Below are 17,639 nucleotides of genomic sequence, written 5' to 3' on the forward strand. Positions count from 1 at the left end.
TAATCTTGTATTGGATCAGAACCGGTTCAGGGTAAAAAGAGTGTTGTGTGTTGACTGTTTGAGGCCCAGGAGTTCTGTTCACAGAGAGTATTTACTGAGTCCACTGTGGCAGGGATGGAGCAAAAGAGCAGTCTGTCTTCTCTGTGTGCAAGCCAGGAGTATGGTGCCTGCTCAGAGGCTGGGGGATGGAGGAATGAGTTTCTTAAGGGTAGAGAGAGTCCTCACTTTAGTACAATGAGTGCTTCTGGCTATACCTGTCACAAGAACTCAAGTAGGTGAGTAAGGATGAAACCTTATCAACTCGACGTCCTTTATACCTACTACTAGTCTCCTAGAAGACCCAATTTTTGCTCTGCTCTTGGATCTGATCTGTTCCTTGAATAAAAGGCAAATGCCAGTTTCTGAAGCACCATGCAATTTATTGAGAAAGGGAAGTATAACATGTCTTCATCAAATGATCTGAAGCCCAGAAGATTAAGGTACAGATTTGCCAGGTATGAGGAGAGCTTCATAAAAACCATTTGGAAAGCTTGATCTGTGAGAAGTAGACAGCCATAATGGACTAGGCTAGACTAGAAGGCTCAAGAAATCGTAGGCGCAGGCATTGTTATCCAAATCTGGGGCCCATCACAGGGCCTTCTCCAGGAACACCATCATCCTAGACTTGTAGTAGCTGGGCCACCCGGGCCTAGGAGAAGACCCAAAGATGTAGGAGCCAGGAGTTGAGCCCCTTCTCCAAGGAACTTGAGTGAAAGCAGAGTTGCACTATGCACCTGTTGATGCCAAGCAGATGGAGGAGCGGCGCAGTTGCAGGCTGAGGCAGGGGACAGCAGGGGAGTGGGAATGCTTTACTCCTGAGCATCACTTGGAGCGTTGCTGGCTGGAACTGGTGGTCTGAGAGAAGTGGACACTGCTGCTTCCTCCTCTGCCAGACTTGTAGCTGCCGTCTATGGAGGCCTGGGTGCCCATTCCTCGCTGGCGTACAGAGACGCTGTCTTCCCTGCCAAGCCTGCTGCCAGTGCTATCCCTGCTTTGGCTGTTGCTGACACTGCTGTCCCCTCCATAGTTGCTGTTACCGGCCCCTCTGAAGCCTCCGATGCTGCTGCTGCTGCCAACTTTGGAGCCACTGCTGCTGCCACGGGTCCCTTTGAAGCCTCCAATGCTGTCGCCACGGGTCCCTCTGAAGCCTCCACTGCTGCTGCTTGTGCTGGTAACATTGCTAACCACCGCTATAGGGGGATAGACAGTTCAGGAGAAAGGCCTGGGGAGCTGGACACTGACTCTGTCTTAGACCTGCCCCGATCTGGAACTTAGAAAAGATGCTCACCACCTCTGAAGCCTTGGCTTTAGGATACTTGGTGAACGTGGCTCTCTAGTGCCTTAGCCAAGAACAAGATCCAGAGGTGTTCACAAAATTTCTGGTTCTCTAACTTAGGGCACAAGCAGAAGGGTGGAGAGCTGGGGCACAGCTTACATGAAGGGCACAGCACACAGCTGTAGCTGAGAGGTGGCTGCTGTCACAGGGATGCCTTGAGTGAATTGGGCCAAATGCCCATGGCCCATGCATACACACACGCAGAGACCAAAGAAAGATGTGCATGCCCAACTTATTCCCTTGAGATGGGATCTGAAGCTTATTAATTTAGCAAGCTGAACAGCCAATTCCCAGGATCTTATTCCTCAATCCCAGCACTAGGGCATTGCATGCACGGCCATGCCCAACGTTTAAGTGAGTAGTAGAGAATTCAAACTCAGGTCCTATACTTGTCTAGCAAAGGATTGCTGCCACTAAACCACCTCTGTTCCCCAGGGTAGACTCTTGAATGTGCTACTTACAAATGCTCACAGCATTCTGACATTCTCCAGACATCCTGAGAAGACAGAGGAGACACAGTCACTTCTTCAGAGAGTCAACAGTCAAATAACTGGGTTTATAACCTCCAATGCCACATCTTCCCATCTGCCCTCCCAGGGGTCAAGCCCTGGGACAGAAAAGGCAAGTCCTGGTTGTTTCCATCTCCGTCTCCCCCAGAGAAGGGGGCTGATTCCAGTTATAACTTGCAGCACCTCTGCCAACCACACTCCATCTCCTTCTCCTTCTCCCTGTCTTCCCACCCTAAAGATCTGTTCCAGGCAAACTGCCACCCTCTCTTGGTTGGCCACCCTCACCTCTCACCTCCTGCTAAGATGAACTTCTCTGTCTGTTCATGCCCTTCCCCTCTTTTCCATCCCTGCCTTTATTTACCCAAGTTTCCTCCTCCAGGAAACCTTTCCCAGTGAGGCTTGGGGTGGCATGGGGCTTGGGGCAGCAGCAGAGGTGGTGATGGCGGAGAAAGCTGAGATGCTGACCCTCAGTGTGTGCTGTAACATTTGAAAACTTCCCACTCACAATGCCCATCCCCTTGGGTCTGATGCTTGTCCACAGAGCATGTGCAGAAATGGAATGTTTGCATGCCCCCAGTCAGTCCCTACTGATGCCACCCCCTTCTCATCACATGGCTCTCAGTACACGTAACTCATCTTTGTTGTTTTCCACAGAGACTCATCAGAATTCCTTTTCTTCCCATGCCTGGGCTCTCCCTCCTCTGTCAGATTGGGGACTGACTGAGGGAAAAGGCTCTGAATGAAGGTGCATAGGACAGGGGTCAACAAAATGCCCCCTCAACTCTTGACACTGCCTTCACGTGTGGTACCCGTTCACTAAGCCTTCAACTGCCACTGTAAGCTGTAATATTTTTCAGGGATATGTGTATGGCAAACATTTCCCCATATGGACTCAGCTTCAGCAATGGGGATTTCAGGATTATTCACACTGAATTTCAAAAATAGAAGCCACTGACTGGCCACATGAAGCTATGTAAATTAATTTTAAATAAATATAAAACTCAAATCCTTGGTTACACTATACCCATTTCAGATGCCAGACTTTGAAGCATAACCTGCAATCCCAGCACTAAAGAGACTGGGGCATAAGAAGCAGAAGTTCAAGATCAGCGAGGACTACACAGTGAGACCCCATCTCAAAAGAAACAAAGCACAGTAGGGGGGTTGCGGAGAGAAAGAGAAGGAAGGAGGGTGAAAGGGAGGCTAATGGCCAGACTATTTTCATCTTGGAAATTTCCAGTGGACAGCCCTGGTCTATAACTTTTGTCACAACCTCAGTGCTTTTCCTACCACGTCGATGAGTAGAAGTATGTGATTCAATATTGTGCCATGATAAATTAGATAATTAAGTAATGGCGACTGGTGGAAAACAGTGAACTTCTTCTGCTGTTCTGGAGACTCCCTGACTTTTGTCTGACTCCCCCCCCCCCCACTTTTTTTTTTTTTTTTTTTTCCTTCTTCTTCTTTTCGAGACAGGGTTTCTCTGTGTAGGCTTTGTACCAGACTGGCCTCAAACTCACAGAGATTCGCCTGCCTCTGCTGAGACTAAAGGCATGTACCGCCACCACCTGGCTTTGCCCTCTCCTTTTACTATCATTTTTTTCCCTTCTCCATACCTTAGGTGGCTCTAAAACCACACTTGGAAAATGCTGACCCTATCACCCTCACCTGCACTCCTCGCCCTCCAGCAGCTTGCAGTAGGTGGCGATCTCCACATCCAGAGCCAGCTTGACATTCATCAGCTCCTGGTAGTCCCTCAGCAGCCGGGCCAGGTCATCCTTGGCCTTCTGCAGGGCAGTCTGCAAGTCTTGGAGTTTGGCATTAGCATCCTTGAGGGCAACCTCGCCTCGTTGTTCAGCTTCTGCAATGGATGTCTGCAGGTTGGCATTCTGGGGAAGAGAGAATAAAAGATGAAATCAGCATAAGACTAGGAAACAAATACCTGATTATCCTTAGGACAGGTTCTCTTCGCCCATTTATCACACCTCCTTCCCTTTCCCAGTGGCACGTGCTCACAAGTCAGGATGATGTTGCAATTTGGCTAATTCATCCTGGACCCATCGAAATCAACTCCTGACTCATGAAAAGAAACATATCTGCTTCCCTGAGCTGGTATAGGTTATCTAGTTAGCCTTTGATCTCTTTTTGCAAGACTGTTTTTTAAAAAATCCCTTCCCTGACCACTTCATTCCAGAGATACAAAGTAGCCATTTGGGGTTGTATAAAGTGTGATTTTTAAGAAACAACAAAAAGCTCCATTGTACAGTGCAGTTGACTGCTTAAAGCCAACACTGCAGTGGTCAGATTAGCTATGCAGGTCAGAATTGCAGCCCTCCCTCCTGCTGGGTCCTGAGGCATTCCAAAAAGCCCAGCCTCCATGAGAAACAGCTGGAGAGCAGAGGCTCCTGAGTCTGTGACTCCTAAAAACAGAGAAAACTGGGCAAAGGAGCTCCACTGCTGCCACACCTGCTTCTTGATGCTCTCAATCTCTGCTCGAAGTCTCTGGATCATCCTGTTGAGATCCATGATCTCGCTCTTGGTGCTCCTCAGGTCGTCCCCGTGCTTACCAGCTGTGTTCTGCAATTCCCCAAGCTGAGAGAGGAGATGGATCAGAAGGGCTTTGTAAAGTGTCGACAAAATTTTTATGAAGCTGATCAAAGTTTAATGGCCTTAGGGGTGAAGGGAAGTGTCCCACCTTGGTCTGGTAGAGAGCCTCAGCCTCAGCCTTACTCCTCTGGGCAATGTCCTCATACTGCGCCTTGACCTCAGCAATGATGCTGTCCAGGTCCAGGCAGCGGTTGTTGTCCATGGACAGGACCACAGATGTGTCACTGACGTGGCTCTGCATCTGGGACAGCTCCTATTGGGGAACATGGGTGGTCACAGATCCCAAATGATACTGGGACTTCTCTACTAGCAGAGATGTATAAGAATGCTAAAGAATGACTAAGAATTCTACTGCCTACAGAATGCCAGTAGCAAAGATAAAAGAAAAGGGCAAATTGCAAAGATTTGTCAGCCTGGAAACAGCCCGTGAACCCAAGCATGGCTTCTCCTAGGAGTGGAGGGTGGAGGGATGTTAATTTAGTAGCTGACTGTGATCCGGGACTGTAGAGTTCGGGGAAAAGAGTGGCCCTGACCCTGCAGGCAGGAAGAGCAACCTAGCCATTTCCTAGGTGGAACAGAGCTGAGTTGGAGGTCCTGTGGCTGGCTTTGAGGGTGTGCTACCACTTGACCTGCCCCCTAAAGTTGTGCTTATAAAGTTGCTGATGGCCAGTCCCTATGCAGCAAAGTGAAGAATCACCATGTCATAGAGAGTCCTCAGAAAGTTGATTTCATCTGTCAGACTGTCCACTTTAGCCTGCAGCTCCACCTTGTTCATGTAAGCAACATCCACATCCTGAAAGAGAGAGAAACCAGAAATGACCCCTGTGCCCTGCTACCCAAGCCTTCGTCTGAGCCCTCCTCTCTCTTGCTGGCCCTTCCCTAGCCCTTCTAGATGTAACATCTCACCTTGCCTTTGAAAGTACAGTACACATGTGGGCTAAATATAATCTTAATCAATGCTACACATGAGATGTCATTATTAGTTCACATTACTAATTACCTTTTAGATATAGTCAGTTTTAAAGATGAACAGCTCCCTTCAAAGATTTCCCAAGAATGTAAGGAAAGAAGGAAGCCCTGTCCACAGCAATACTCTGCTCCCTCTGTGGGACACAAAGGGATTCTGGGTCTACTCCACTACTCACTCACCTTCTTCACCCCCACAAACTCATTCTCTGCGGCCGTGCGTCTGTTGACTTCCTCTTCATACCTTGACAGAGAGAGCCACAAGTTGAGACAGTGACATTTCAGAATTGGGGAGATGACTCAGCTGTTAAACATACTGGCTGCTCTTCCTGAGATTCTGAGTTCAATTCCCAGCACCCTCATGGCAACTCAAAGTATCTATAACCTTACAGTTATCTGACACCCTTTCTGGAGTGCAGATGTCCGAAGTGGGAAAAATGAGGACCCCTGCACCACCTCAGCATTTCTTCACCCAGACAAAGGACACCTGCTTCATGGGCACATGACCTGTACAATCACACAGAGCCCACCGAGTCCTCACCCTGATATCACCATCATCTGGAGAGTCTTCAAAATTTTTTAACAAGGAGGCCATATAATAATTTTGCCAAGAACTTAAAATGACATACTACCTGGAAACTTCTCAGAGCTCAAGGTCTGCCTCTCCCTACTCCAACTCCAAGTTCAGCGCAAAGCTAAAGTGTGTATACTTGGGAGTGGATCAAGAGTCCAATTGCTTGTCTGAGCTCTTTGAACAACTTCAAAGAGTCAATGGTGGAAGAATGGGGCCTCCCAGGAGTAGTTATACCCTTCCACATAGGTCCTGACTCCTGGGGATGTCTGGAGCTCCCTCCCATCTCAGGAGGCCCTGTTCACTTCTCATGGATCTCAAGTGTGAGCTCAAATTTTGAACCTTAAGAAGGAGACAGAGCAAAGCCATAGAAGCAAAATACAAGACTCATGAATTTGCACAATACATCTCTGGACTAGGGGCCAGGAAGCACTCTGACCCAGCAGTGCCACACACCCACTGTCTCAGAATAGCAGCAACTGGAACACAGGGATATGCCTTTCTGATGACCTTCCTAAGTAATTCTGTTTGCAACCTCAAGGAAATCTTCTTGCTCATCTGGGCTGATGTAGGAGGGAAACTTTACACAGTTCCAGGAGACTGAAAATCTCATAAGGATCAGCCCACAAGCATGAGTTCCCTCTCCCCCAACTTCACTCAACAATCCAGAGGAGAGTGATGACTAAAGATGTGTTTGAAATCCCAAATGAGGCAGTTCCTCCACTGGGACCCTTACTTCTTTTTAAAGTCTTCCACCAGGTCTTGCATGTTCTTCAGCTCTCCCTCCAGGCTTCCCTTCTCCCCGAGAAGTGAATCTAACTGCTTGCGCAAGCAGCTGATGTAGGATTCAAAGAAAGGTTCCAGGCTCTGGGGGCCTGAGCCAGAGCCCGTGGCCTGCTGCTGCAGGAGGTTCCACTTGGTCTCCAGGACCTTGTTCTGCTGCTCCAAGAAGCGCACCTGCATCAAGAGAGAAAGGGAAATAGCCCTTCAGGTAGGACCTGGACTGCCCACTCCAAAGGGTAGGAAGATGTGGAACAGAGCCAGCTCCTCAATCCACAGTGACCTCAGTGTTTCAGAATTTGGAGAAGATGCAGATTAGAAAGGGGAGAGCTAGTGTGTATAGAGTACTTTGTAACCCTCCCATTTTCGTGTATCCCATGTCCCTTCATTCTTATAACCACCTGAACAGCATTAAATTATCAAAAACAAGATGCATACAGAATTGCAAAGTGAAGAGCCAAACCCAGGACTACTCTCGGTCTATTGGAACCCTTCAAAACATGGCTAACACAATTTTTAGCTGGGCCTTTAGACATAAGCTGCTTTCCCTTCCATTAAGGTAGTAAAATCAGCCAGTGTATCCAGAAATTCAGCTTGCAGCCCACCAAGGCTCACTCCAAATCCTGGGCTCTCTGTGCCTTGGACCCAGCAAGCCTTGCTCTACCTGATCATGGACAGTTCAGCTTACCATTGGCAGAGGCACACTATCACTGGGAAGGTACAGTGCCGCTAAGGATATGAGAAGCAGCCCCAAGATTTTGCAGAGTTAGTTAGCTGCTAAATAAAAGCAATTGCTTGTCAACGAGAAAGTAAGCTATTCTGGGGTTTGTGGCTGGATTTTTCAGAACTAAAAGCGCACTGGACCCCTCAACATGCTGGCCCTAGCCTCATCACTAGAAGGAAATTAAAACCGGAGATCCTTCCCTCCTTCCACAATTGGAATGCAAGGACACAAAGAACAAGAAAGGTGTGCTCACTGCCCTGAAGGTAGTAAGATAGAACAGGCCAAGTGCCAGAAATCCCACTAGCAACTTTGGGTACAATCTCCTCGAAGCCCAAATACCCCACAATGCCTCTGGGCTCTGGCCTTACCTTGTCGATGAAGGAGGCAAACTTGTTGTTGAGTGTCTTGATCTGTTCACGCTCCTGGGCCTTCACTTGACCAATCTGGGGGTCAATCTCCACATTGAGGGGCTGCAGGAGGCTCTGATTGATGGTCACTTCCTGGATTCCCCCAGGGCAGCTACCAGGGCCAAAGCCACCAGGCCTACCAAAGCCACTGGATCCTCCAAATCCAGAAGCTCCCCCAAAGCCACCTCCCATTCCTCTGCTACCACCAAAGCCACCTCCATAGCCACCTCCAAAGCCACTGCCACAACTGCCATAGCCTCCGCCGAAGCCACCAGTCTGGGAGCCTCCAGCTGCCACACTAATAGAGATACTCCTGCTGCCACCCAGGTTGTAGAGGCTCTGACTGCCAAAGCTACCAGCTCCACTCCGGAACCCACAAGCCCCTCCACCAGCTGCCCTAGTGCGGGCCACACAACTCCTCCTGCTGCTGCCAGATACCACAGCCGAGTGGCCGGAGAAGCCCTGGCTCCCGCAGCTGAAGGACTGCTTGCACGCTTGTCTGCTCATGATGAGGAGTGTGGCAGTGGACTGGCAATCACTTAGCAGAGCAAAGGGCTGCAGAGAGGATAGGGATGACAGAAGAAGCTGGCCTTTATACTCCAGGCTGCTTGACTTGGCAGAAGGAGAGGCAAGCAATTACCTGAGAGTCATCTCGGGTTTGGTTTGCCTTACAGGCAATAAGTTACTTCTTGGTTCCCAGCACACCTCAAAGATAATCCCCTGGGCCAAAATGCCTTTGCTTTCTTAGCTTAATCACCCAAACTTGCCTCAGTTGACAGAAGGCAGGCCCTCTCCTCCCTCCCAACATGTGATTTCCTCAAGAGTTTCAGAAAGTTAAGCAGAACCCATTATAGCAGGATAAACTGGCTCTAGACCCCAAGGGCTTAGGGGCTCTTGACCTCCGTGACCCCATCAGCCTCTCCCAGGAAACTGAGTTCCAGACCTAAATTCAATGGATGGCTGCTATGAGCCAGGTCCTGTGGCACTCCCTTAGTGCCCATGCTATTATTCTCATTAGTAGACATTGTCTTCTCACGGCATGTCACCTGTGCCCTATGTTTCAGGGAACACCTAGAGTGGTGGTAAGAACACAGGGTCCAGTCTGCTCCCTCTGTAATCAAAAGCTTCCGTCTCAGCAGACCCAGAGTTTGAGGAGAAACATGTTAGTTGTGAAAAAGGAATTAAAGTAGAGCCAAAGTGTCTAGTCTCTGGGGAATGGAAGTCCAAGGTTTGAAGCCAAGAAGTGTGAGGCTAGGGAGAGGAGAAGGACTCAGAGAAGGCCTGCCCCCACCATCCTAAGGTCTCAGGGTAGGCCCTACCCCCACCATCCTAGACCAGTAGCTGGTGGATACTGGATCCACAAGCAAGACAGAACAAAATACAGAGACTACTCAGCTAGATAGTAGAGTCTCTTCAAGGACCTCACTCATCCTGGAATAAGAATATGTGCACACCTTAGTAGCCACGAAGATATGAGCATTGGGACCTCCTTCCCCCTCTGCCATCTGGTCTGGTCGGTATCTCCAACTATTCATATGCCAGCACCCCTCTAGGCTCTGATTTCCCCTGTGGAAGAACTTGATTTCTACTACTCTGCCTATCCAGCCCCTAGGACACCACAAAGGATCAGCTGACTCAAGACTTGAGGTCCAAGATCACAAACACCTAGACCTATTCCCGTGCAGAGGAAGTTTGGGTATCTGTATAACAAGCATCCCTATAAAACCTTTGGATCCTGGCCACTTAGGAGGCCCTCATCTAGGCTGGAATGTCTTGCGCCTTTGCTACTTGCAGGCTGCTTTTTGCTGGAGACATTTTTACATGACTCAGGGTGTAAAGATAGATACAGTAGATACATATATCAAACTTTTAGTAATAAATCATAAAGAAATTTATTTTTTGTTTTTTATAATTTATTTAACTTTATTTTATGTGCATCAATTTGTGAGCTGCCATGTAGATGTTAGGAATTGAACCCAGTCTTCTGGGAGAAAGAATATCCAGTGCTCTTAACCGCTAAGCCATCTCTCCAGCCCCAAGAAATTTATTTTTAAGACAATTGCTTAGTAAACATATAATCTTACCATGTGTTAAAGGTTAAAGTAAATTTGCATGCTAATAAGATGAATAAGGCTATTTACATATGCAAGTGTGTATATGCATATTTATAAAGAGTTAAATCTCGGCTAAACATTTGATGCTGCAGGACACAGAGCATCTACAATGTTTTCCAGAGTTGACTGGTATTTTGGTTTTTTATAATCATCAATGCTGAGACCGCCACTTCACATAAACACACAGCACAAAACGAGAGGAGACTATGTGGAGCCATTTCAGAGATTTTGGCAATTCTGCCCTCATCATGACCCAAAAGTCAACGAATGGTGCTTTATGAAGCTCAAGTCAGCAATTCAAACATGAATTTTTAAATCAAACATTTTAACATAATACAACAAAGATAAACTCATTTCCTATGTGCATGCTGAGGAATGGTGGTGGGAAAATATTTAAAGTGGTTGTTTTCCATAATTCAACTGTGATGTTTCTACAAAAGCAGAAAGCTTTCTAAGTATTGTAAAAATACTGCAAACTGTGACGAGCAAGAGCCTCGAATCTGAATCTTAGTGCTTTGGGCTGCATCCTTTGGTGTTGTGTGATATGATGACATGCACAGTGCAACACGCTCAGGGTGTGTGTTGAGAGTTAGACTGTAGTGAGGTCCACAGTGCAGCACTGGGGAATGCTGCCAGAAACAGCTCAGACTCATTTAGTGTTCTGCTTTTAACAATTTTTTTAGTCATTGTGCTTTCAGAAACCCTTCATTGCCAAAATTTTCATGACCCCCATATTCAGTCACCGAACCCCATATCAGGTGGTAATCTTCACTTAAAAATAAAAGCTCAGATCAAGTTCTATCTGGGCCAGCAGTAGGGGATAAAGGACCCTTGATGACAAGACAGGTATACCCATGAAGGGCTATTCTAACTCCAAGTAACTCTGCTGTCACCCCACATCATACTACCCCACCTTCACACTCAGCCATCACACACGCAGTGCAGCCATGCTTTCCAGGTGGTACCCCCGTACCACACTTACGTGGCATGACAGCAGCAGGAGAGTGACGACTCTAGACTTGACTTCGCCACAAAGGAGCTGTGTGAATTATCTGCAGGATTCCAACCCAGCTGGTAGCAATGGGATGGTCTGAGAACAGGCAGAAGACTGGTCAGAAGGCAGAAAGACCGAAGTCAAGGGCCCTGCCAACATCCCTCACTCCTGTGCTCCCCAGTTCATATGAGCCATCTGCCTGGCTGGATCCCAGCTTCATCTCTTGCTGTCTCCTTGATCTAAGGAAATTTACCTTTGTGTGTTCAGTTCTGTCAACTGTAAAATGAGGCTAATAATGCCAACTACTTTATGGGGATTTTGTGAGCAGTAAACAAGTTACATATAAAGTGTTTGGTGTGGAGATCAGCAAGGTGTCTCAGCAGGCAAAGGTACTTTGCCAAGTTTGATGATCCGAGCTCAACCCCTGGGGAGAACCAGATTCCATGAGTGCTCCTCTGACACCCCTACATGTCTATGTGCACACAAACCCTAAATGAACAAATAAAACAATTTTTTTGTTTTGTGTAGAGCTGGACACATAAAAAATGCTATCGGATTAGCTACTGTTAGTATTCTCCAGGCTATGTTCTGCCTGGGTGATAAGATAACTTTGAGGTCCATCAAGAGGTGAGAATGGGAAAGAAAGTCAGTAATGAGCAGAAGAAAGCCCACTGGCATGGAGGAGACCTACACCAGAAGCTGTTGGTCTTGGGCCATGATTCAACACCATAAATCTGTCCTAATCTGTCAAACACTTGCCTGCCTCTCTGATTTGTGGTGAGTCCCATATCATGTAATGAAACTAAAAATACCTTGAAAAGGATAAAATGCCACCCAGTCTTCCGGAAAGCCTGTCAGAGCTGAATTCAAATCCTCTCACCCTGTAGTGACCTTGAACAAGGTACTTGGCATTTCTTTCCTTATTTATAAAAAGAAACATCTACCCCAATTGAGAAATGGTTTTGCAATTGATAATGCATAGTTTCCAGCAATAAATATTTGGATTTAAGGGTGGAGGCTGGGAACAGAACCTAGGGTGCTGCAGACATATGTTAGACAACTGAACTACTAAGAGATGGGTGAGAATTTTGAGAAAGTATCTCATCCGATTGCCCAGGTGACTTTGAATTTACTCTGTAACCCAGGCTGTCTTTGAGGTTACCATCCTCCTGCCTCAGCCTCCTGAGTAGATTTGACTTACAGGTCTGCACCTGTGACAGTCACCCGTGGAAACACAAGGGGGCTATGTAAGGCTCACAGCACCTACCCCCTGGATGCCAAGCCCTGCCCCTCCTGTGAGGTTTTTATTCACATTGAAAGTAGAAAAAGGACAGTTGAAGGACAAGTTACTGGGGGAAAGGATTTCTATTTTTGTTTCCACAGAAAATGAAAAGATGTGGATTCCTTCCAGACTAATGTGGTTTGATCAAGCCAGACTGCCTGAAACAGAGTACCAGGTGATCCTACATTCAAAACAGCTGGACCAAGCAGCCTTACAGACTACAACCAGGACTTCTGAATCTTCTTCGAATCCCCCATGACAGCGCCCCTTACCAGCAGGAAGTAGTTTGGAAAGAACAACGCCCAAATTCCCAAATATTGTCTATAAATGTTTGTTTTCATTTAAATGGATTTGGTTATATAAAATAAATTTAAAAAAAAAAAAGTAGAAGATCCCATGCCCTGCCTGGGATGAAAGCTGAGTCAGGCTTCCCTGAAGCCACAGGTGAGCATCTGAAAGAGCAAGGACAGCCCTCGGTGTCTCCTATGTCCTCCCCTCTCTGGACTCCAGCACCAAAGCAACAAGGGTGAGCCTCCTAAGTGTGGCCATTGCTGCCACCCTGGTGACAATGGGCAGATCACAAGGGCCTGTGTCTAGCTGGGATCTCCCAATCCGTGCTCCTTGAGCCTGCCAGTGCATTATCACCTTGCCTGGCAAGTTAGAATTGTTTTCCCAACAGCTCGATGAAGTTGCCAAGACTATCCAGAGTTGCCACGCTTGGCACTAGTTTCCTTATTTGCTGTAGGATCTGGTAGAGGAGTGTCTGAATGGCTTGACTACTGCCGGCAGCCTGAGTTCTAATCCCTCACATGCCAAGATCTTCTGTAAAAAGATTATCATGCAGCTGAGCACTCTGAACTCTTACTCCCCACCCATAAAACAGGAAGAATTTGTTCCCGGGTAGTTATTTAACCAAATTGTTCTCTGGTATTCCCCTGCAATGAAGAGGCTTAAGAGGTGTCACGATAATTGTGGGTGGGGGAATAATGTGAAAGACAGTAGTCATCACCTCTAAGGTCAAGGTGAGCAGGCAGCCCTCTCCACCTCAGGGCCTGCTGAAGGGGGGCGGGTTATCTTTTTAAATGTGTAGAACCATGGATCCATTTCAGAAGAGTCACTATTTTGTTCTAGAGGAGAAGAAGAAGGGTGGGGGGGGGGAGAAAGGAGGGAAGGCAGAAGGCAGGGAAAGATGAATGAAACTGTCATTCTGGGAATACCACAGCTGGATACAAATTAACATTTTTTTTCTATTCTTGATAGCATGTTGAAATACAAACTCATCACTTCTGAAACTGTTTGACCAGACTAGTAAAGATGTCTGCTAATGCAGAGTGAAGTCTGATGAAGAAGTACATGCCTAAGCACAACTAATCCCCTTATTACTAAGACTCAGCTTGTAGCACTCATAATTTATATTAATTATGGTCGCATACTCAAACTCACCCCAAACCTTTGTCTGATTCTTGGATCTCTCCCAGGGCTTATCTAGGACAGAAGTTGATTCCCTAAGATGGCCTTTGTTAAGAGGTCCTATGGTCAAACAAATGTGGGAAATGAAAATCCTATAGCTCCTTGGAACTGCAATAATTCTCATTAGCCCATTCACCTGTTACGGTCTCCCTAAAGGTCCATCAGGACATAATCCTTTGACCTTTATTTAATCAGAGCTTCTCAAATAAACTTAGTCATGAGTCCCATTAGTATTGGATGTACTTGAGGAAGCACTGGTCAACACCTATCCCAGATGAATAAGGCTGGCAGACCAACGCCTGTGTGGGATATGCAATCATACTGTGAACCCTGAGTTTGCATTTGTGTTCAATAAAATCAACCTTGGGTCAGGACTCAGAGATGGCAGCAAAGAGGGAAGGTCAGCGAGTTGCTCCTCAACTTCTCTGAGCTAGCATGTTTTCACCCCAACCTCTGACCCCTGAGTCTTATTGATAAATTGATTTAGTTAAAACTACATTTGGTGGCAGCGGCAGGAGGCAGATCCAGTGGGACTTCCTACTGCCTGAGAAGCTGGCCAGTAACTTTGGAACTACAATTGCTGGCTGAAACAACAGTAAATTCAGGCTCCCAATGTGGAGCACCACATACAATCAGACTTTTCTTGGACTGCCAGCTCCCAAATAAGACATGGGAGACTTCTTTTATTTTGTTAATTTATTTTTTACATTCCCATCCCAGTTCCCCCTCCCTCCTCTTCTCCCACTCCCCCCACTCTCCCCCTCTTTCCATATGTTCCTAAGGCCTCCCCTTGGAAGTCTACTAGTTGAGACAGAACCAAGGCACCTCATAGAGACTTCTTATTAAGTATGGAAGCTTGGCCATTCATACTAGTTGTTCTCAACTAGTTCTTAAAACTTAAATTAACCTGTTTACATTAATCTACATTCTGCATTACCTCTCCTCCATACTGTACACCCTGCTTCCTCCCAGTTTTTCTGGTGATTTCCACCTCTCTGATTCTTCTCTCAAGTTCCTCTCTCTCCCCAGAAGTCCTGCCTATCCTCTCCTACCTAGCTATTTAACATTCAACTCTTTGTTAAACCAATCAGAAGGTGCTTTAGGCAGGCAAGAAAGAACAGAGACACATCTTCACACAGTGTGATCAAATATCTCACAACAAATGCCAGGCAGGAGGATGAGGTCAACAACACTGATTGTGCCCCAGGAGAGAAAATTTTGCTTCAAGACAAGGCAAAAAGCTTATAGCCACCAAGGCCTGGACTTGAAGAAGCAGGCAGATGGAAACTGGGGCATGGAAATTGGATTCAATCTCTATGGACTAGCTGTTGTCCTTGTTGGTTTCTCCCCAGTGATACACCTTATTGCGTCTTTCCAAAAGTTATCATCATGGTGGGTTTTTTGGAATTCAACTGACTGCATCTCCTACTTCTCTTCCCTTGTACCTCAAAGGAATGGGGAACAAGAAAGTCTTATGAGTAAAGAGGTCTAGGTTCAAGCCCCAGCCTTGCCAGTGTCTGATTTTATGGCATATGGCAAGTTATTTTGCCCCCTGGATTTCAACTTTCCATTTATTGAATAGGAGTTGGCATGGCATCCTCATAACATTACAGTGAGACTGTTAAAAGCAATAAATAGCAGATGCTCAAAACATATGGCAGGCCTTATGGTCATAATCTCAGTAAAAATCCTTCCTAGAAACTGTGAGTTTTCAGGCCAGAGAGTAAAGAAGAGTTCTGAGAGTAGCTTGGGGTAAAAAATACACTGAAATACATGAGTTAGACATGGTGGGATGTGCCTATAATCCCAGCACTGGGAAGAGTCAGGGGTTCAAAGTCAGCCTAGGCTACAGAGTGTTCTTGGAAAGCCTGGGGCTGCACAGCGGTGCCTGGAGACCTAGATACCTATCTCAAGGACAGAGAGAAAGAGAGAGAGAGAGAGAGAGAGAGAGAGAGAGAGAATAAGAGAGAACAAGAAAGAAACACCTTCAACTCTATGATGATTTTTTTTTTTTTTTGCAATAAGTTGCAAGCAATCATAGTGTCTACAGTGGGAGAGGCATTCTTCCATGTCCAGCCAAGCCAGCTTCCCACCACAGGCAATCCATTGATTGATGAAGATTTATGGAGCACTGCACACTTCCCAGAGGTAAGAGGATAATGTTTTGGTAAAAACAATTTTTCTTTTCAACTCTTCACCCCTAGAGCTGGACCTGTAATTCATAGAATGCTTGCTTGAGTTGAATCCCATCACTGCCTAAAACCTTATGGTGCCACACACCTGTGACCTCTGAACCCAGCACTGGGGAGGTAGTGAGAGGGAAGATGCAGAGTTCTAGTTGTCCTTGGATACATGGTGATTTCAGAGCAATATAGACTACACAAACACTGTCACAAAAGGAAAGGAAAATCAAATCTTTATTTCTACCATGTATCTGCCGGGGAAGAATATAAAAAAATGGTGGCTGGAAAGATGGCTCTGCAATTAAGAGCACTTGTTGGTTTTGTAAAGACTCCAAGTTCAGTTTCCAACACGCACATGGTAGCTGACAGCTATCTGTGACTCAGTGTCAGGGGATTCAATGTCCTCATCTTGCCTCCAAGAGCTCTAGATATGCATGGTGCATTTACATATATGCAGGTAAAAAAACACTCATACACATAAAATAAAAATAGTTTTCTAAAGAATATATAAATAGCTAGCATGGATTGAGTGCTTGCTGTGTACAACTTTGTACACAACTTTGCCTTAGGTAATTTACATGATAATTTCTATTTATCATAAAACTCTGTAAGGTCAGAACTTTAATCTCATTTTACAGAAAAAGGTAGGAGGTTAATTAGTGTACTAACCCAAGAGTTTAGTCAAATTATCCAGTTCTGAGGCCAGATATAAATTCATGGAACCTTTTTAATGTCTATGTAGACTTCAGCAAGTCAAAATACATCATCTCTGGGTAAAAAGTTCACTTGAACATCTAAAGAATGCAGCCATAAAAGAACAACGCCCAAATTCCCAAATATTGTGTATAAATGTTTGTTTTCATTTAATTGGACTTTGTTATAGAAAATTAAAAAAAAAATGTGGTCACTACTGCCCAAAAAAGGTATTGAGAAAGAATTTTAGCCAAACATGTCAATAAATAAACAAACAAATAAATAATGGAAAGCTGTTAAAAAAAAAAAAAAAAAGAATGCAGCCCTAGAATTCAATAGCTAGATTTCTCTTGAAGTATCAACCTTGCTAATGAAAATGTTTTAAACTTCATGAATACTTCAGTGGTAACAAGCAAAATCATCTGTCATTATCAATATGTGCACACACACAGGAACGTGCCTACTACCCACTCGACCCCACCCACCCCTACTGCATTAATGTCCTGCTAGAGATCAGATCTCTTTGAAGTTGGAGGTGCCCATATCCCTATGGACAGATGAACCCCAGGTTTGATTTATGGTTCCTTAACATTCCAAAGATATGTTAGACCCACATTTCAGAATTACAGAACACACCAAATGACCCCAGAAAGATTCAGCCAGCCTGTTTAGCAACATAGCAGAGTGGTTACAAGTGTAGGATTTAAGGCCCAGCTCTGCCACTTCCCATCACTCATGTGGCTATCTCCCTAAGCCCTAGTGTCGAAAATGAAGGTAATAAGCACCTGCCTCCTGTAGCACCTGTAGAGATTACATGAGATGACAGGCAAAAAGGAATGTCCAGTGTGTTATTCACACCACCCACAAATGTCAATCGTTTCACATGCTATTTACATTAAATGTCAGGACAACAGGACAACTTGAAGAATGTACCTAGCCTTTCCAACATCTCACTGGCCTGATG

The 17,639-nt window shown here is 45.9% G+C and overlaps 2 protein-coding genes across 2 annotated transcripts in view; both read right to left on the minus strand.

Moving 5' to 3' along the window:
• The window catches only part of Krt79 (keratin 79), an 88,538-nt gene that overhangs the window by 29,021 nt on the left and 41,878 nt on the right, over positions 1 to 17,639 (minus strand). The gene's annotated exons all lie outside the window — the stretch shown is intronic.
• On the minus strand, positions 844 to 8,446 carry LOC127226108 (keratin, type II cytoskeletal 2 oral). Its single transcript, XM_051189955.1, has 9 exons — positions 7,901 to 8,446; positions 6,765 to 6,985; positions 5,641 to 5,701; positions 5,189 to 5,284; positions 4,580 to 4,744; positions 4,351 to 4,476; positions 3,553 to 3,773; positions 1,837 to 1,871; positions 844 to 1,229 (listed from the first exon to the last, which is right to left on the minus strand). The coding sequence occupies exons 1-9, from the start codon at positions 8,444 to 8,446 to the stop codon at positions 862 to 864; spliced, it is 1,839 nt and encodes a 612-aa protein (XP_051045912.1). The 3' UTR covers positions 844 to 861.

Source organism: Phodopus roborovskii, unplaced genomic scaffold, assembly GCF_943737965.1.
Source record: "Phodopus roborovskii unplaced genomic scaffold, PHOROB, whole genome shotgun sequence".
NCBI classification, from domain to species: Eukaryota; Metazoa; Chordata; class Mammalia; order Rodentia; family Cricetidae; genus Phodopus; species Phodopus roborovskii.

Coding starts and splice junctions, on each gene's coding strand:
- LOC127226108 (XM_051189955.1), bottom strand. CDS start 8,446: ATGAGCAGACAAGCGTGCAAGCAGTCCTTCAGCTGCGGGAGCCAGGGC. Junction 6,986..7,900: donor TTGCCTCCTTCATCGACAAG/GTAAGGCCAGAG, acceptor CTCTTGATGCAG/GTGCGCTTCTTGGAGCAGCA. Junction 1,230..1,836: donor TCAGAATGCTGTGAGCATTT/GTAAGTAGCACA, acceptor ATCCCCCTATAG/CGGTGGTTAGCAATGTTACC.